Below are 19,648 nucleotides of genomic sequence, written 5' to 3'. Positions count from 1 at the left end.
AGAAGGCTTGAGAAGCTTTCGTGGAGCTAAAGCACATTTTGCCACAGCAGAGCAGGATGCAAATCAGGAAAAGGGGGGTGAAAGGGAGAAAGTCCAATGTAACTGTGCTCAGCAAATTGTTACCAGCCACTGCAGTGCAACAGTGAGATTACACAAACACCCCAGAAAGCCAGACTCAGAAGGGTGTGCAGAGGGGTGGAGGAGAGAGCACACGTGCAAGTCAGCTGCTCGTCCCATACAGCAGCGTGGGGCTTGCAGAGTACCCACAAGCAGAGTTCTTCAACACTTTTAAGCCAACGTTTTGCAGCAGGCCTGAAGAGCCTTTCTCTGGACAGCTCTTCCTCATGCTGGCTGCATTGCTTGAGGCCTACAAGAAGGTGCAGTGGTATGTGGAAACAGCCTGAAGAAAATGCAGTCTGTATTGCTTTTCTGTGTCTTTTGCCCTTGTGGTCACCAGGTTTGTGGCCTGACAGTATTTAAGGCTACAGAGAAGCAGCCACACATCCTTCAGTTTGATAGGGTTGTTTCCCTGTGCTGCTCCAACAGTGTGAGCCACGTGGACAAACTTCTGAGTGCACACAAACCAGGACCTATTAGAGACAGTCACTTGAAGTGACATTACTGCTGCTAGTCAACATATGCTTACAGCAGACTCCAAAAATTACACACTGGGGTAAAGGGCTGACTGCCTGTACAGTCTTCGTGTTAGAGCAGTTGCTAATTAACTTCCCTGTTGAATCCTGAACCAAACTAGGGGATGCCTGGGACATAAGCCTTCCTGGCCAGCCACACTGCAGTAAGAAAAGAAAACCAGATCAAAGTAAACACCCATCATCAGCTAATCAAAACATATGCATTAGCATTTCAGAAGAATGGTGTTTGTGGCTTCACACTGGCACACGGGCACTGCCAACACTGAGCTGGAAGAAAACAGTGGCAGAGCCCAGAGCCACCAGGAATCCCAGGAAAGTTTAATTTTAAGACTGTTCTACTGAAATAATTTTGCCCATTGATGGCAATGACAAAGAATGACTTCCTGTGAAAGAGCTGCAACCAGTGCCCAATGGAAAGACTGAAGAGATCAGATTTCAGACTGCTTTGTGATTTTCTCTCACACGGGGTGCAAGGAAACAAGCAGTAACCCATGCAGAAAACAAGCAACCTGGTGGATAGAAGCCACCTGGATGTTTCCATTGCTAAAAAGGACTTTGTGTGTGTAGGATTTGAGCATCTCTGCTCTGGAAGATACCCAAAGTTTGTTTAGAGTCATCAGTCCCAGACATCCCTTTTAACTAGCAGCCAAAATGACACTCCTGCACTCTGCCACGGACTGACAGAGGGCAGAGGAAGCTGTTGGTCTGGTGCCTGCCTCCCTTGCACAGAGATGACCGGGAACCAGCAGCAAGCTTCACCAAACACCCCCACATTCTGGCTTTCCTTGACAGTGTTGGACAAGAGCTCCCCGCTGCGCGGGCAGGCAGCCGCAAAGGAGAGTCCATAACCCCCGAACGAGAAGAGGAGCGTCAGAAACGCAGTCCCGCGGCCGGCCGGCGCTGCGCAGCCTCTCGCCCCAGCCAGTGCTCGTTCAGTGCTCCCTGCGGGCTGCCAGCGGCTCACCTCTGCCCGGGGCCGTTCCTGTTCGCCTCCGTCTGCAAGGCCAGGTTGTGTAGGAAGGGGAAAAGCTGCCACCACACTTGATTTCTGTTCTGCTGATGCTGTAGAGGGGAACGGTTGAGACGAGGTTATTTATATTTCTGAAATTGCAACACACCACTTCTCTTTTCCAATAACAACTCAGTTACACTTTTCAAGAGCAGACACTTTAATCCCATCAGCATAACAAGGGGGTGCAGCAAGGGATGAGGGGAAAGAGGGAAATGATAAGTTCTCCAGAAATAATTGTAGCTCTAACATTACAAAAAGAAAGAGCAGACCCTTTATGCATTGTGCACAAGAGGATTAATTTTTTTTTTGCTTGTAGGATTTTGCAGAGTTTAGCCAAGTGCTGTTTTTAATCAGATTGGCTTCTGAGCCTTTCAAAAGCCCCAGCTGCATGAACAAACAACCTTTTTTTTTTTTTTTTTAAAGAAAAGCCCCCCTTCACCCCAAAAGTTAAAAAAAAAAAAAAGAAAGAAAAAATATAACTGGTGATCCATCTGTAAGTGATTTGACACCGTGAAGGTCAAAGGGTTAATCTTCAATTTAAACCACACTGCTGAGACAGCAAAACTCTGATTTCATCTAGTACAAGAAAACACATTCGTGCACACACACACTCCCCCACCCTCCCCCCACCACATTTTCCTTCCCAGCATCTCCAAGATAATACTGCCCTTTTTATAGCCACTTTTGACAGTAAGCCATAAATAATCAGCCTTGGAGCCCTTTCCTACTGACTAGAGCCAATTAAACCTTAAGCAAGAACATACTTGAAAACACACAAAAAAACAAAACCAAGAGGTTATTTCAGGTCCCATTGTCAAGGAAGAAACATGGGAGTTGAGTTTCAGGGGGACACCAGACTACATAATGCAGCTCTGGGGCAGGGACACTGTTCCTTCTTTTGTTACGTGTAATCACCCCTGAAAAGCAGCTCCGATTATCCCCCCACCTCCCCTCACTTTAATGGCATCTCACACAAACAGGTGGGTTTCTCTTTACATTGCCCAGCCCGGGATACTATTTCACCTCAATAACCCACCCTCTATTAGAAGTCAGCCTTTGTTTTCTCATCCAGAATTCCATATTTGCTAATCGGGACTGATCATTTCTGGAAAACAAAACAAACCAGCCCCAAACCCACCCACCCCCAATCCCCGGCAGAGGAGGAAACAGAAGACTGGCTTCCAACAGCTTTGCCTCACTACACAGGAGAGCATGAAAGAGCATTGAAGCACATTATATGAACAAGCTGTTTCAGCTCAGATTAGCCCAGCAGGGCAGAACAACACAGTTGCAAGACATTCTTTACATAATCACAAATAAGAGAGAATTGCAAATCGAGTTGGTGTATTGGAGAGGTGTCAACAGGCAGCGTTTAACCCCTTCCCAGGTAGCCATTCCACCGCGCTCCTATTTCAGTGTGAGCAGATCTGTGCCAACACAGTCACAAGCACACACAAAATAGGCTTCAGAACAGTGTTCGTCTTGCATCTTAGCAGTCAATCGTTCCTCTTACCCTTAAAATTTAACATCAGTCTCCTGGATTTAGAGGAGTTCACACAGATCCCAACACACAGTTCAGCACGGTTGTGCCTGGAGCACGACGCATAGACAGAGGCTCTGCAGCCTTCTATAGTGAGTTATAAACCACTCAGCCCTGGGTTCAGTCCATACTGACCAGGCACTGCTGGGCTCACAGGCAACACAATCTTTCGGCAATGATCCCCTAGGGCTGGGTTACTAACAAAGAGCAAGATTCTTTTTAGTTTGTGACCTGCCTGTCAGTCTGACCAGGCTTGCCCTTCCTCATCCAGTTCTAGAAATTCTTCTCCCCCTCCCCTACAGAGTCACACTCCCAAACCTGCTCAGACATACACCTAGGAGCACAATACCCCGACGACATCCAGACACTGTTTATTATCAAGCTACCACAGCTCAGGCAAGCTGCTCCTCAAACAGAGAACTTGGCTAGGATGCCAAAGGAGCATGCAAGCACGCTCTGCAGGTAGACCACTATACTAGGAGAGCATAATGGCCAAACATGCCATTGATGCTCTGAAGATAATCTGCTCTGCTGTTGACAGCCATGAGGGTGAAGAAGTGTCTCATAGGGACTCAGAATGGGAAATGCAAAAGGATGTTTAACAAGTGCTAATTGAAATTCTAAACTGAAAATACATCTCAGCTCCACTGATGGCTCCTCTGTAATGGAAACTCTCAAGTTTTATCAAGTGAATTGAGGGGCAGGTGACATCAGCTGAGCTGGCCTGTGCAACTTCAACTCCTGCATGCTGCCAGGAGTGCAATCTCCATCCTAACATCCTGCTTCATGGAGAAGGATGATTTGAGAAAAACTTACACATTTCTTAGTTAATATTTTATTGTGTTTATTTCATTGCCTCTTGAAGGCACTTTTCTTGGTACATCCTTTTTGTCCATTTCAAGTTAAAAATGTTTCCCACTATTTGCCTAAGACACTCAAGGAGATTCCCATGCAAGAGCAGAACAGGAATTACTTTACCCTTGTTTCCCCCGCTTATAAAAATCAAAAGAATCTCAAATCCCTTTATGAAGGACATCATTAATTTTGTTCTGAAGTTAAGAAATAGAGCACTAGGCCCAGGGCAGCATCCTAGAGTTTATTCCTAGACCTAGGACTTGTATTTTCCTGGGTCTATACTCAGCCAGCATTTCCTTCCACAATGCTCTGCTCCCACATACACTTTCACTGGCTCACCTGCCAGAGCAGCTCACTCAGGCTGTTCTCTCCTCACACTAGCACAGAAAAGTGAACAACAGCAGGACAATGATCAAGGCCAGAAGTACTCCGATCAAGAGGCTGCCTTCACTATAGATCAGGTCATCCTAATCCATCTGATCCATGGCATCGCATAATCAATCTGATGATACAGAGAGGTGACCTAAGGAGAGGAGCAAAGTGGGACTGTTTGCTTCAGCAAAGAGTCTAGCTGGTGGGGTTTACAGAGTTATGGGTTCACTTCTGGGCCAATCTGCATTCTGTGGTACTAACTCAGCATGGAATAAGAACCACGGAATGGAAACAGCAGATATTCCTTGCAGTAGAGAAAAATATTTCATAGAAAGAACTGTCCCAGTCTAAAAAATGTCCTTTCCCCAAGTTTCAGTAGCTTTTCCCTAGATATGCCTCTGCCAAACCCAAAACACTCAAACGTTTCAAGACTGAGGTTGTTTTTGGTGTGGTGCAAGTTAGCTGCCAGGAAGGACACAAAACCCAGGAGAATGACTCCATCAATCTGGTGTCCAACTTTTTTCAGATGTGATATGTTTCAAATAAATTCTTACCGGTTTCTAAGAGTCATAACTACTGTGGCACACGTTTAGCATTTTCCTCAGCTTAACCACACTGCTGTGTCCCTCACCAAAACGATACAGCTCTCAAAGGAACTGCTGCACAAAGACATCAGGGCTGAACACTGCTACCTCCATGTGGTACTGACACAGTGAACATTCTGAAGCTCTTGCCTCGAGATGCAAAGCAGTCCCTTTTGCCTCCTATGCTGCTTTGCCTCCTATGCTAGACTAAATTTGTGAATACAGCAAGTCAACACAAAGCTGGAAGCACATAAAACCATTTCCTATTGCAGCTGCTGCTTTTTGAAGGGGATATCCTTAAGAGACTGTCTGTCTGTCTGTGAGGTTAGCATGAATGCTTGAATGAGTCACAAGGAAAGGCCATTTTACAGGAAAAGTGTCCTCTGCAGCAACAGTACCTCAGTGAAGCACATCCTATGCACTGTGATGAACCAGACTCCACTACACTGGTAAACAAACACACATACAAAAAAAAAAACCAGGAACCAGGAAGACTTTTACTGGAAGCATATGAAAGCAGGACATGACTGACCCAACACTGCCTCTCTGTAATTAATTCCTAAGACATGTTTCATGCTGTAAGCACACAGAAATCTGTCTGTGTATCTGTCTGCCCAGGAGCAGCCCAGATACCCAAAGCTTTTCATTCCTACCAAGTCCTTGCAAGGGGTGATCACAGGAAGATCAGGACAGGTAATACATCTTGAAGACAATGTTGTCCCTCAGATACAGCTCCTTAAATTCTTAAGCATAAATGTTCAAGGAATGGATAGGATTCACTTTTACACCTGATACATCTCTGCCTTCACAAAACAAAGAATATGTTCACCACACGCACATCTTCTATGGCTCTGATACATTTCTGTCACATACCCAAAGGCCACTCCTGTCTACACTCTTGGGCAACTTCTGACTTTGCTTCATGGCTTCCAGGTGGTTAAGGGTCCAATCTAATCCCATCTTAACTAGAAGGATTAAAATACAGCCATAAATGGCACTACTAGAGCCAAAGTAGAAGAATGGCACATGTGTACATAAACCCACCGCTCTTCCTTCAATGACTAACACAAGTGCTAGCAGTCAGTTTTTAGGGTCTCATTTATTCACTGAAAACAAGGAACATTGGCACACCGGGAGCAGCTGCTGACTCATCACCGAGGGCTGCCTCGCCTGCCAGGTGGCTGCAGGCATATTGTACTACCACAAAATATGCTTCAGCTGAGAAAGACTAGAAAGTCACAGTCCCCAAGGCAACGGAGGTTACAAAAGGTGTCCCCCGCTGGAGAGGGAAGTGCAGGCCAATGGAAGTCAGATACAGATCTTTCCAGCTGTGATTCCTAATGACCAAAGAATAACACATGTGTAAAAGCAGTGGGGAAGAGGAGCAGAGAAACACCACAACACTGAGGCGTTCCTAACACAGAAAAAAAAACAACCCGGGAGTTCAGCGGCACACTTTCCCAGGGTGACACAGAGAGGGGGACGAGGAGCTTTCTCAGGGATCTGCTCCCTTCTGCCTTGCAAACCCCACTGCTCTTACACGGGACTGCTGTCGGAGAAAGGTGTCCCCTCAAGCACCGCTTCCTCTCTCAAAGCCCCCCTCAGGCTTCGCAAAGCATGGCAAGCACCATGAGTGCTCACAGGGAGAGGACATGCAACAGCAGCGTGGCAGGAGTGATGCAGGGTGCAGCAGATCCCCCAAACTCGTTCAAGGCCCTCCTTGTTCAGGGCAGCACTGACTCCTGCCGAGACGATGGGCTGAGCAAGGCATGGTGCCGGCAGCTCCATGCCCAGAGCTGCTGCAGGGCACAGCTGTGCAGATGAGCCCTCGCTCAGCTTTCTGGCAGTTCGAAAACAAGCAGGCAGCCCCTCGCGTCTTCCTCTCAGAGCGGGCAGGAAGGGGAAGCAGACAGACGCCATGGCAACAGCCAGCTGACGGCAACCTGGGAAGGGCAACCACCGGCCACCGCGTTCCCAGGCCCCCAGCCTTCCCCTCCTGCACCCCCGGGGGCATGCCAGCTTACTCGCCACAAATACAGTAAATAAGGGTCTTGCATTTCCACAGAGCCACACCTGGTACCATCCCCAGCCTGTGGCAGGGGCCCCGGGGGGCAGAAATGAAGGTGCAGGAAAAGATGGCTGGACCTGGCCTCCACATCCAGAAGGCAACACTCATGCCCTCCACAGCCTCAGCAGCAGGCAGCAGGCTCGGGCAGATTTATCCGTTCGGCCCTCACCTGTGACCTGACAACGCCGTTCCGAGGCTAACCCTGCTTGTCAGCCAAGAGCACAGGCCGTGGAGCAGACTGACCTCCCCACCAGCGCAAGGGACCTGCTGCCAACCCGCTCGGTGCACGGACAGCCCTGACTCAGGAGGCACACCTCGGGTTTGGTACAGTAACACTTCAACAGCCTCCAGGGCATGCTGCTGCCCGGCTATGAGGGAGCTTGCAGGCAGAGGGAGGGCAGACAGGGAGGTGGGAGGGCAGGCAGGTGCAGCACTGGAGCCTGCGGGCAGAGCAGCCTCTCGTCAGCGGCTCTGATGACTCAGAGGCTAAATTTAGCCAGCGATATAAACACAGCAGACACAGCGCAAACACTGCCGGGCAGAACTGCTCTCACGCACGGCCCTCTCGGCCGCTCCTCCGTGCCCTGCAGGCCCTTCGCAGCCCTCCTCAGGGGGTGGGTGCAGACCCCCTGAGCCGGCAGCTCCTCAGGCATTACAGCACAGAAAAAACGAACTGAGGTTAACAGAAGTTATCTCACCGCTTTTATTTTTATTTGAGTGTGCCTTCTGCTGCGGGGCAGTCTTCAGAAAGCTCCCTTTGCCATTGGCAAGGGCAGCGACCGAGGAGAAACCGAAACACCCACCCAAAGACAGGAGTGCAGGAGGCTACTGGAACATCCCTTCTCACCAACTTGAAACAGAGGAAGACTCTGCGGCACAGCACTTGCTTTCCTGCCTTTCCACCCTAAAATGTAACTGAGGGAAACACAAACATGCCACTCCTCACCATAAATAATCAGTCCACACATCTCATCATCCCCCCCAGACACAGCAGTATCTTAATAAGATCAACTGACCTAAGCAGAGGACTGGAGGCAGAACAAGTGGGTTCCAATCAGTGATCTCTGCATGATCTCAGACAAGTTACAACTTGCATTTCCTAGTCTGTCACACTAAAAATGAAGTGGGATATTACCACAATTATTTCTTAATTGACAAACAGTTTCTCAGCTGTCAAGATGCTGCAAGCAGAAAGCAGGCTCCCACCGTCACAGCCAGTATGGTGCCACAGGAGCCGCAGAAACTCAGAAGAGCCTGTGGAGACTGCTAGGCTGCACAGGAGGAGCAGCAGGGCTGAGCACTACCTAAATCACAGCGATACAGGTGATGTCAAGGAATACTGCAGAACAATTCCCTTGTCCCAGAGAATTATTTTGTGATCTTTAACGTGGGCAGCCTTGGCAGTTTGAAGCTGTGGCCCAACTGCCATCCTGTATGACAGAGAGAAGGATTTGCAGTGCACTGTTGCACAGAGCTTGCACTGCTCTCCTGCCACCCAGCTCCCTTATCCTCTGCCCACTTCCTCTAGCTGAGCTAGGCAGGAAGTTATGCTTTTTGACATTATCCCCTAGTTTAAGCAGGAACAGAGTCACAGTATATTTAAATCTTTAGTCAGTTGAAAGCATAAAGAAGGCTGATGCAAAAGCTGTGTGGTTTTCCTTAAATCAGTATATGGTGTTTGTATGACACTGTTGCATCAGTTCACATAGCCCAGCCTCCAGCAGCTGCAGCCTTATGTGGCTGCCTGAGCAAAAGCAGAGGGCAAATACATGCAATAGCTCCCCCTAAATACTCTTTCAGCATCTATCTAGTTTAAACTCAATACTTCCCAAGTCAGATTTGGTTTCTGTTTATTTAATATCCCCTTCAATGGCCATAAACTCATCCCAATTCCCCTTGAACCCAGATAAAATGCTGGATGCACAATACACCTTGGCAAGGAATTCCACAGACTTATGTATCATATGAAAAACTGCCTTATTTACTTTGAGCTGGCTCCTACTAACTTGACTTGATTTTACCTAGTTCTTGCACTGGGAGAATTAAGCCTATCCATCTCCTCTATGTCACTTTTGAGTTCTATTTCATATTGCTACCCTTTGCTTTGTGCTGGTTTTTGGTTTTTGGTTGGTGGTTGGTTGTTTTTTTGTTTGTTTGTTTTTTTGGGGGTTTGGTTTTTTGTGGGTTTTTTTGTGTGTGTGTGTGGTAGTTGTTGTTGTTGTTTTTCTTAGCAGTCCTAGCCCAGTTTTTGCATTTTTCACATGGAAGTTTCATCATCTTTCTTGCCCTTTCCTGAACCTTTTGCTGCTTCACTTGTGGAAGAAGAAAACCAGAACTGTATGTAATATTCAAGACATGGGAGAAACATGAAATTATACAGTGGTGTAACTATATTCTTGTTCTCAGTTCCTTAGCTTACCAAAGAATATTATTTCAGATCAGTTATGAAAGGGTCTAGCAATTTTCTGTTAACCTAAATGCTAAATAAACAGCTCCACGGGTAGCAGGATTTCAGAACAGGTGCTAGACAAGAGGCAACAGGTTGCTATGCCATGTACATGCATAGGGAAAAGTGCACTTCCAAGCCTGCCTTCTCCTTCATTGTAATTTCTCAAAACAGGGACAAAAAAAAAAGCTAACACTAAGTAAAGAGTCTGTCCCACTTCCTCATAGTAAGGTTCTGACTCCACTGACTGAGAATCCCTCTTTTGCCTATAGCACCCTCCTTCCCCCAAGCAAACAATCCCAATTCCATACTCCTGCAAAAACTTTGCTTTACAACTCAATCTTCCCAACCTCACACCCACCCTACCCATGTCCTTTAACCACTGCTCAATCACTTTAGGAGCTCTCCATCTGATATTCTCTCACCATGCTCTTGCATCCTCAGATGCAAACTAAAAGTCTTGTAATGGGCAACCCCCCTGAAAAGCCAAGCTGAAGACTCACTGCTTTGCACAGCAACAGCAGGGACCAGCAAGCACCAACCAGCAGAGAAGATCCCGAAGCATACTGACTCAGGAAGCAAAAGCAAGCATCTACCCAAGTCTCAGAGGTGTGTACAACTAAAGCACAGAGCCTCATGACCTTCAGGCCCAGCTACAGGACACTGAGAGTTTTTCTGAACATTTTCTCTAAAATGTAGCCATCAGAAAGAATATTTTTCTCCAACATCTCCAGTTCAAGCAAACAACTGTAACAACATGCTCCGAGTGTCCTCAGTAAGGGCTGAGGCTGCGATAACAATGCACATGTAGCACTGTGTGCCCCTTTCTACACCAGTTTCCCACCAGACAGGGACTCCTCACTACATAAGCAGAAGTGTATCATGCTTCTACAGCTCTCTTGAGAATCAGAGGAGAAAGAAGTATGCAAAATATAACAAGTTTCACTTTCAAAGGAAAACAACATTTCCTCCTGGACATTTTCAGTGTCATTAACTTGAGGCAAACAGATACCTAGCGGTGGGCCCACAGCCTGTGTGGATGCAAACGTTCATGTTGCACAGGCTGCTCAAGCCCAACGCAGTGGCGGCAAAAGAGCTACTTGCTGAACCAAATGGCAAACTTAGAGAAACAAAGTTCTCTATAGCTAGATTCACAGAGGCTGTTTTGAGCATGGTCAGCATATCTAAATCAACTGCAGGATTTCTGATGTGTTGGAAAGGGGCTTTGTTGTTGTTTGTAATGCACTTATTTACTCAAGAAAGCTCAGCTCTGATTCAGCATCTGGTTCTCATTGAGGCTCAGCTTTTTTTAAACCAAGCTTTCCAGATGGGTTGACTGAAGCACAAGGAGGTCAAGAGACTTGTCTGAGGTCATACAGCAAGTCAGTGGCTCTGCTTGGACTCAAGCCCAGAACTGTTCAAGGCTACCACTCCTTGGCTCTTAAAGAGACAATTTTATCCCCTGTGAAGTGATATTATCACCATGAAGAAGAGATGTGCTAAAAGCAGTCTCCTCAAAGCTGCAGCCTGCTTAGAAAGAGTTCTTTTATTTAGAAAAATCTTCAGTTCCAGTGCCTCAGTGGAGCAAGTCAAACCCATGGGGTGTGATACTGACAGCCTGTGTCACCCACCCCACTCTGGTACAGCCCCATGCTCTTATGGGGTGGCTGTTGCCATCCCTGGCTGTCTACTCAGATCCTATGTAGCAGTACCTCCTGTCATGAAATACACTGTTGGGTCAGCACAGGCAAAGGCCCCTTCATGAGGGAAGGACACTCACGTGCACTCAGGACCTCAAGCAGAGCCCAAGCACTTGCTGCTATGGTCTGGACTCATGAGGCACATCCCAGCCAACTGACAAGCAGATCCCCTAAGCTCAGATCCATTCTCCATAACATCAAGGTGCAGCAAGCAACAGACAAGATCCCATGGCAGTACTACACTTGGCCCAAACCAAGGAACATTGCCAGAAACTACACAGCCTCAGACAGGTAGAAGGTACTGAAGAGCTCAAGATAACATAGACAGGTCTCACATGTCATTCTGCATAGCCCTCTGCAAACTCTACCTGTAGCAGGCTCTGCTACTTAGGAACACAGAGTGTTGCCCAAATCCTTCCCATAATAAACACAGCACCTTAGAATCACAGAAAGGTTTAGGTTGGAAGTGACCTCAAGGATCATCCAGTTCCAACCCTCTGCCATAGGCAAGGACACCTCCCACTAGAACAGGTAACTCAGGGCCTCATCCAACCTGGCCTTGAACACCTCCAGGGAGGGAGCATCCACAACCTCCCTGGGCAACTTGTTTCAGTGTCTTATCACCCTCACTGTAAAGAACTCTTTCTTAACATCTAGTTTGAATCTCCCCTCTGCCAGTTTAAACCCATTACTCCTCGTCCTGTCATTACAAGACCTTGTAAACAGTCCCTCCTCAGCCTTCCTGTAGGTCCCACTCAGATATTGGAAGGCCACTATAAGGTCTCCTTGAAGCCTTCTCTTCTCCAGGCTGAAGAACCCCAACTCTTGTAGCCTGTCCTCATAGCAGAGCTGTTCCAGCCCTCTGATCATCTTCGTGGCCCTCCTCTGGACTCGCTCTAGCAGTTCCATGTGCTTCTCATGTTGGGGGCTCAGGCTCCAGAACTGTACACAGTACTCCAGGTGGGGTCTGATGAGAGCAGAGTAAAGGGGGAGAATCCCCTCCTTTGCCCTGCTGGCCACACTTCTCTTGATGCAGCCCAGGACACAGTTGCTGTCTGGGCTGCATGTGCACACTACCGGCTCATGTTGAGCTTTTCCTGAACCCAGACCCCCAGGTCCTTTCCCTCAGGCCTGGTCTCCAGCCATTCACCATCCAGCCTGTATTTATGCAGGACCTTACACTCGACCTTGTTGAATGTCGTGAGGTTGGTCTGGGCCCACCTCTCCAGCCTGTCCAGGTTCCTCTGGATGGCATCCCTGCCCAAGAACAAGTTGACTGTGCCATACAGCTTGGTGGCATCTGCACACTTGCTGAGGCTGCACTCAATTCCTCTGTCCATATCACTGACAAAGATGTTAAACCTTCAGGAGACTACAGCCTGTATTCTTGCTCTGTTACTGCTCTAAATGACAAAATAGCCATGTTCAAAACTACTGTATTCTGTTTAATGTATTAGTAGGAAATGAACCCCTGAAAATGGTGTGCATGCCAAAAGCAGGGGTGTGGCCAACTTTCTCATTCTTACAAGACACATACCCAAAAATCTTTTGTACAGCCAAGTACCACAGAGTAAATACCACAGAGCTCTGTGAGCCTGGGGAAGAGATAACAGTGTCTCTCCACGGTTCCTAGAGTGGGATGGGGTTAGACTATGCCTGCAGTTGAGTCCAACGACAACGCAGTGATGTCAGCCTCAGCAGCTCTTGCCTGCTCCATTCCTCTCCCAGCCAAGGATGTACATTAACCAACAGCCTTTGTGACAACAGAGCCTTGCTGCTCTGGCAGCAGAATGGTAGCCAGACTAGTACTGCTGGAGAGTCTTGCAGAACTCCAGAGCCACGAGAGGGCAACCCTTGAGCCGGGTGGGTGCACTACTCCCACGCTGAAAGCCTTGCCTGACTCCCACTGACAGGGCACAAACGTTTTCTTTTCACAGGCTCACAGGTAAGGTGTTTTGTAGGCTCTGACAAGAGGTACAGTTGCTGGAAACCAGGCTTGCTCTCGCTCAGTACTTTGCAAGACCACACTGGTGTGACCAACTCTGTGGTATTCTAAATCTGATTCAAAACACCACTCTGGAAAGTTGGGTTTGACCAAATGTTTGGGACGAGCTGGAACGGGGCACCAAAATCAGGGATTAGCTTCAGAGCAAGACAAACGACAGCCCAGTTTTCCGTGTCTCCGAAGCTGCCCTTTCCAAACCACAACACAACATGACCCAGTTCCCGTGTCTCCAGGGGCAGAGCTCTCGCTTCTTCAGCCACAGGCTGCGGAGCGGCGCTGCACGCAGGACAGCGGCTTCTGCACACTAGCTATGCGCCAGAAGCCAAGGCAAATCTGCCGTGAGGGCTGGGCGGCAAGGCACTGGGCACGGCAACAAAACGCTCCCTGGGGAACGGTGCCTTGGACCCTAGCAGGGGCTCCGCGCTCAGTTTTCCTGACAAACAAGAAAGAATCCCGTAACGGATCCACACGCCAAGGTCTGCCCGCGGCAGCCCCGCAGCGCCGCTGGCCGAACCGCTCCGTCCTCGAGTTAACTTTTCGGTTTGTTGTGGCGTTTGTGCTTGCTGGGGTTTTGTTGTTACTGTTTTGTTTTCAAATGTAAATGGCTGCGCGGCTCCCCCCTCCCTTCTCGACTTGTTGCTCTTCCAGTTCCAACAAAGCCAGCGGAGCTCCTCCTCCCTGGCTGAAGGGCCGGGCAGCAGGCGCCCGGGCGCCTTTGTTTACCACCGCTGCCGCAGGCCCGGGGCCGGCCGCTCGCCTCGGCCGCCAGCCGCCGCGGCCAGCTCGCACCGGGGCACCTGGCAGCAGAGCCCCCACTCGGGGCACCTGCAGCAGGGCTGGCTTGGGTGGGCGCTCCTGGATGGGTTTCCGAGGCACAGACATTACACAGATAACGCTCCCTCCCACCCCGAGCTGGACGGGGTCAAGTTACAACCAGTTCCACCAGTTCGCTCCAGGGCGCCTCCAGCGAGCCGGTTAACCTCCCTTCCTGCGAGGGTCTGGCCAGAGAGAGCTGCGGGGCTCCAGCCGCAAAGGGCCTGAAAAATCTCGCGTTGCCCGTGCCTCCTGCAGTTCACTAACTGACGCCCATAGCTCCATCTGCACTTCCACAGGCTGCTCTGCCTGCTACAGCTTCTTTAATCTGCTATTCTGAGTTCAAGTCCCAGAATTCCTCCCCCTCTCTGATACTACGCACGGAGAGGACCAAATCTTTGCCTAACCACATGCCACATCCTGTCCCCAGGACAAATCCTTGCTCACCGGTGACAAGAAACGCAACAGGTCCTATACTTAACAGCATCGACTCTCTTGGGAGTGCGGAATGCTTTCTGCAGTCACCAAGTGTCAGCTTCTTCATATGCAAGCAGATAAACACCCTCCTTTGTGGAAGGAACTGCATGGAAGTGTCAAAGTGCTGCCTGCTGCCAACACCCTGCCACCTCTGACAAACAGCACGGGCTGGGATGTACATTTCATGTTAACAAGGGAAGGGGAGCAAGGAAGAAACAATCAGGGCATTTAGAGGTGGGGAAGAAGAGGGGAGATAAAATAATGAAAACTGGACTGTAAAAAAAAAAAAAGATGATCCTGCTCTGGCAGGGGGTTGGACTGTATCATCATTTGTGGTCCCTTTCAGCCTCTAACATTCTGTGACCAAGATTCTGGAGTGCAGTTTTCAGACCTGATGGCATCTTAGAGCTGTCTTTTGGTGTGAGGAAGTTAGTCATAAGTCAGAGACACTAACCAGGACTGGCTGACAGGAGTTGCTAGCAAGTCTAGCATGATCTAGGCATACTCCACAACATTTCAGAGAACTACCCTTAGACAACAAAGTGTCAGAACAGCCTTCAGGCTTGTTGTCATCTCCAAGATGAGGAGCTGATACAAGGTACAGATGGCCACCTGGGCCACAGAAAAGAAGGTGATGAGGAGAGGAGGATGGAGTAAAAGCTTCAATAAAGACCAAGGGAGAGATCCCTGGGGAAAGCCTCAGTGCCCCTGTGGCTGATGAACTGGAAGTGCAACAGCTAACACAGAACAGCTCCCTTCCCAAGCAGTAAATGCAGCCCACACTCTCTTCCCTCCACCTGCCCAGCCTTTAGGAAGAGGCAGCAATCTAGCATACCCAAAATTCATCAGGATACTCCTGCCATATCACTACTGGCAGTCTGCTGCCTTAGACAGCAGCACACTTAGGTGATGCCTGGAGCCAGTGTCACAGAGAACAAGTCTTGGACAGCTGAGCCCCCACCTTCCCCTCCAGACACCCTACCCTCTGTATGTGGAGCCGGTGGAACTGGTCAGCAATGCACTGCAGCTTCCGTGCCAGCTGCACCTCGGCACGCGCTTCCCGGTGACCTTCCTGAGGCTCCTCCTGGAGGTGTGGATCCAACGCAAAACCAGCTGGAGGGACATGTAAACGGTAACCAGCATTGCCTACAAAACAGGTATCAGGAGAGTCATTCTTCCAGTGCAGAAAAAGCCCTTCTGCTCAGTACTTCATGGAGGACAGTCTGCACATAATCCCACATTTCTGACTCAGGCAACAGTCTAGTTCCTGAAGCCCAAACAGTGACTCTACCATAACCATGCAGTAAAACATTTGCTCAGTCTTTAAGTAGATTTATATCAGTCAAGCAGAGCATTGTGCTGCTTCCCATAATCAAATGATTGGCAGGATCTTACACTCGGTGCCTTTTGCTTCTTTATAGTTCAGCCAAGGCTGATTTTTTTTTTTAATGACAGTTTTGCAGTTTTACAAGACCTGTGCCTCAAGTTGTCTCCCATTAAAGGTTCTGTATCTTCTCTGTCAGGCTCTTCTCAGTCCCTGGCCTTTAGTGGGACTGATTTGAATGAAAGCTGAATTGAATGCATAAAGCTGAGTGGCATTCCACCAGTTACTCGTAAAGCACTGGATGGACAAGCTACTTGCTTGACAGCTTTAACTCCAGTAAAAGGACTAAATGTTGTCTAACTAAGTATTAATTTTTGCACTTCCCTCTCTGCTGAAAGCTTCTAGGAGTGGATGAGACCACTAGAAGTTAAACAATGTTGTCAAATTGTGGGGTACAACATATGGTGAGCACTTATATCTAGCAGTAAAATAAAATGTGACAGATAGAGGCAAAACGGCAGAAGCAATGAGCAAGTGCCTGGTTCCTGCAGTGGACAAGCAAGGGTAGGAAAATTCAAGCTGTCTTTCCTGAGGGAGAAGGACCAAAGCAGAATAATTTTGGTCTTTTAATAAAATGTGCTAATGAAAGAAACTTGGCTTGGCTGGGGAAGTGCTAAAGGGACAGTTTCCTTGATGCAAAGCTGGTGACACTGGAGTGCTCTTACCATAGAAGAGTCTCCGAGGCTCCTCAGTGACTCCACAAGGCAACATAACATCCTGACTGGAAGAGGACGGGCTGAGTGTTTGAGTTGCCTTGTCCTGCTGCTCAGGATGCCTGATACCGGGACCACAGCAATGTGTGAGGGGGAATAGTTGAAACCTCCCCAGAAGGCAGCTGTAGGACTGGTTCTGTGTGAAAATGCCAGTTGCAGTCATCTCACCAGGCTGACCTGCAAGTCCAAAGTCATCAGAGTGAAACACGTCATCGTCCAGCCCATCCAGGCTAGAATAGTCCTCTTCCAGGTAGCTGGGGCGATCCATTGCTCCTGCAATAAAGGGACATTTGAGGAAACAGCTAAAACACAACCAGAACACTGTCCAGGAGAGAATGCCTCTGCTCCAAGTGTAAAACACGGCTCTTTCCTTCACGCCTGCCTCCCTCCCCCTCAGTGTTGCCCATCTGCATGGGCAGAAAAGGCAAGTGACTCAGTGGTGATGATCAGGGCTTTGTGGAAAGTCTTAGAGGACTGAGCCTGAGAAAGACAAAGTTCACGTGTCCAAGAGTCCATCCACATCTCCAGTTCCACAACTGGTCACAAGGAGACACCCAACCCCCAATGCCAACACACAGAAACTGAAAAGACATTGTTTTAAAAAGCAGCTCCAGTCCTTCAGATCGCCCTGTGCCAGTCAGCTTCTTTGGGGCCTACTTTGCTTTGGCCTGCCATATTTGACCCTTATGGCACACTCCGGTCATGTTTTCCTATCTCTTACTTGGTGAAGAAAAGCTCTTGTAATCACAAGGCTGCAAGGGCAGGCTCCTTAGAAACCCCAGTGGTTGCGAAACTCAAGAGCTAGCCAAGCCATTTTTTGTGAAGCTCTCTAAGTTCTCCCTATAAGGGCCAACTTGAAAATTCTAATTTCTTCCATTTGCTTAAGTAAGACATATCTCAAACCTGGGAATGCCATCACTTTATCAGCCCTCTTACCTGCAACTATATGCATTGTCAGTGTGTTAGTCCACCTTACTAGCAAGTCACAGACATTGCTGGTGTCAGTGCTCAAAGAAGGACTTCTGTAACAGCCAAAGGAAACACTCCTGAACTTTGATGCAGCACAAAGTTGGACAAAAATGATGGGGAAAAAGACCCCAAATAAACCCTAAATCACTATTTCAGATCTCTTTGCATACATATAGTAATTAGAAGCAGATTTACCAAAAAAGACACAAGTCCCTTTACTGTTACCTGTGCATCTAACCCAAATGGAAGACAGTCTCCTAAGAGATCCATCTCCAGGATTTCCACCCAGTTCCAAACAAGGCAGTGAAATTCAACTCTTCAGGTCTCTTCCTTTGCTCTGGTTTGCGAAGCATTTAACAGAACAGAAGACTAGCAAGAGGAATTTCAGGCCTGAAGGAGACATTAATAACAGTTTTATAAGGATGTGTTCAGTGCTCCGCTTGGTGCTTCCATCTTCCCCCGGATGAGCAGCACTCACCACAGCAATGTGGCTAGAGAAGACAAAGCGACACAGCACTGCAAGAACTGTTTACATAGGGCTCTAACTTGGGGGCACTACAGTTATTCAGGTTGTTGCATCTTAGCAGTTTACTCATCCCAGTCACTACTCCCAAAGAGTGGCAGAGCAAACAGGTACCAGCCCCATAGCTGGCCCAGCTCCAATGGATGACAGTAGTGCTGTCTTGGCACAGCAGTCACAACATTCTCATCCATGGCTTAAATCAGCACACCAAAGGGAGTTACAGGCCCTGCCGACTTTCTGCCAGGCCTGCTGCTGGATCACCATCACCTAAAAGGCCAGGCTACAGCACGTTTTGTCTGTGCAGCAAGATTTGCTAGATCTCATCCATCAGAGCCCCACCGGGACCTGGGCGTTCAAGAAAGTGAAACAAAGGCACAAAGCTTGCCGGCAGACCAGCCCTGGACAAAAGCGGGCTTAAAGAGCAACAAGTTTCACCCGACCTCCTGCGATACGGTCCAGCTGTTTTGCAGAGCTCTTAGGAAACGCCGAAGAGCGAATGCCAAAGCAGCGCAGAGGATACTCGTCCTACGTCTCTTTTCACTTTCTTCCACTATCTTGAAACGTTGCCGTGTCTTGTCTGGGACAGACATCGAACAGCTGGGGCTCTGGGGGCTCTGCCCGACGGCGAGGGCACTAATGCCCTCGCCCTTCAGCGCCGTGTCCGATCCACAGGAAAGCCACCGGTCCTGCCGAGCGGAGCCGGCTCCGCACGCTGTCTGACAGGCGGCGGGCCGGGAGCCGGAGGGAGGGCTCAGCACACACGTGCGTGCCAGCTTCCCAAAACAAAGCTGGCCGGCCTCGCCTCGGCACCGCCAGCTGCTTTTAACTCCTACCCGTCTGAGCTCCAACTCCGCAGATTCAGGTTTAAACGAAGCTCCCGGGGGCAGCGCCGAGGGACGAGCCACCCGAGTACGGCGGGGCAGCCCGGGACGGACAGCGCTCGCTACCAGTAATAAGCATACATCGGCAAATCGCTGCCTTCTCAGTGTTCATGGAACTCATTCTCAGCCCGCCCGTTCCCCACCTCCTCCTCCCCGCATGCCGGGGCGTCGCGGGACGTCGGCCAGAAATCGCTTTGTACCGCCCGGCCGGGGCCACCCCACAGCGAACTCCCTTCCCTGTCACAGCCGCACTCAGACTCGGCGCCGCGCTAACCGGAGACTTGGCCCAGAGGGGCCGGCTTCCAGCGGCGAAAGAATTTCCCAGGCACTCACCGAGAAGCGGGACAAACGTCCCGCGAGGCCGCGGCGTCCTAGGACCCGCCGCCGCACCTCCGCGCCACTGCACTGCCCGAGCACCGCCACACTGCCGCCACCGCCGCCCGCCGGCCCGCGAACAGCTGACGGCGGCTCCGCCCGGCCGCGCCCCGCCCCCGCCCGGCGGCCAATGGGCGGAGAGGGGCGGTGCGAGGCGCGCCGCGAGGGGCAACGGCCGCGGGACGGGGGTAGGAACGGGGACGCGACCGGGGACGAGGAGGGGCCCCGCCTGAGCCCGACCCCGCCGCGCCCCCTTAGAGGTGCGCCTGGCGTTGCGG

The 19,648-nt window shown here is 49.6% G+C and overlaps 1 protein-coding gene across 5 annotated transcripts; it reads right to left on the bottom strand.

Moving 5' to 3' along the window:
• Positions 1 to 401: 401 nt before the first annotated feature.
• On the bottom strand, positions 402 to 19,440 carry BMF (Bcl2 modifying factor). Of its 5 annotated transcripts, none has more exons than XM_064147514.1 (5): positions 19,329 to 19,440; positions 17,817 to 17,981; positions 16,575 to 16,895; positions 15,508 to 15,671; positions 402 to 1,715 (listed from the first exon to the last, which is right to left on the bottom strand). In XM_064147514.1, the coding sequence occupies exons 3-5, from the start codon at positions 16,888 to 16,890 to the stop codon at positions 1,614 to 1,616; spliced, it is 582 nt and encodes a 193-aa protein (XP_064003584.1). In that variant the 5' UTR covers positions 16,891 to 16,895; positions 17,817 to 17,981; positions 19,329 to 19,440; the 3' UTR covers positions 402 to 1,613. The 5 variants fall into 5 exon arrangements, with proteins under 5 accessions (XP_064003584.1, XP_064003604.1, XP_064003568.1 ...); XM_064147534.1 differs by having other exon boundaries at positions 16,800 to 16,895; XM_064147498.1 differs by lacking the exon at positions 402 to 1,715 and adding an exon at positions 5,689 to 6,353.
• Between the last annotated feature and the right edge of the window lie 208 nt (positions 19,441 to 19,648).

Source organism: Pogoniulus pusillus, chromosome 1 (assembly GCF_015220805.1).
Source record: "Pogoniulus pusillus isolate bPogPus1 chromosome 1, bPogPus1.pri, whole genome shotgun sequence".
NCBI lineage: Eukaryota > Metazoa > Chordata > Aves > Piciformes > Lybiidae > Pogoniulus > Pogoniulus pusillus.
The sequence above is the reverse complement of the archived record's forward strand: the minus strand, read 5'-3'. Positions and strand labels throughout refer to the sequence as shown.

What these genes read in the sequence shown, in the direction of transcription:
- BMF (XM_064147498.1), bottom strand. Translation starts at nt 16,890, where the DNA reads ATGGATCGCCCCAGCTACCTGGAAGAGGACTATTCTAGCCTGGATGGG. An exon ending in GCCTCGGAGACTCTTCTATG is followed by an intron (nt 15,672 to 16,574) that starts GTAAGAGCACTC and finishes CCTGTTTTGTAG; the next exon opens with GCAATGCTGGTTACCGTTTA. An exon ending in ACCGGCTCCACATACAGAGG is followed by an intron (nt 6,354 to 15,507) that starts GTAGGGTGTCTG and finishes TTTGGTCATTAG; the next exon opens with GAATCACAGCTGGAAAGATC.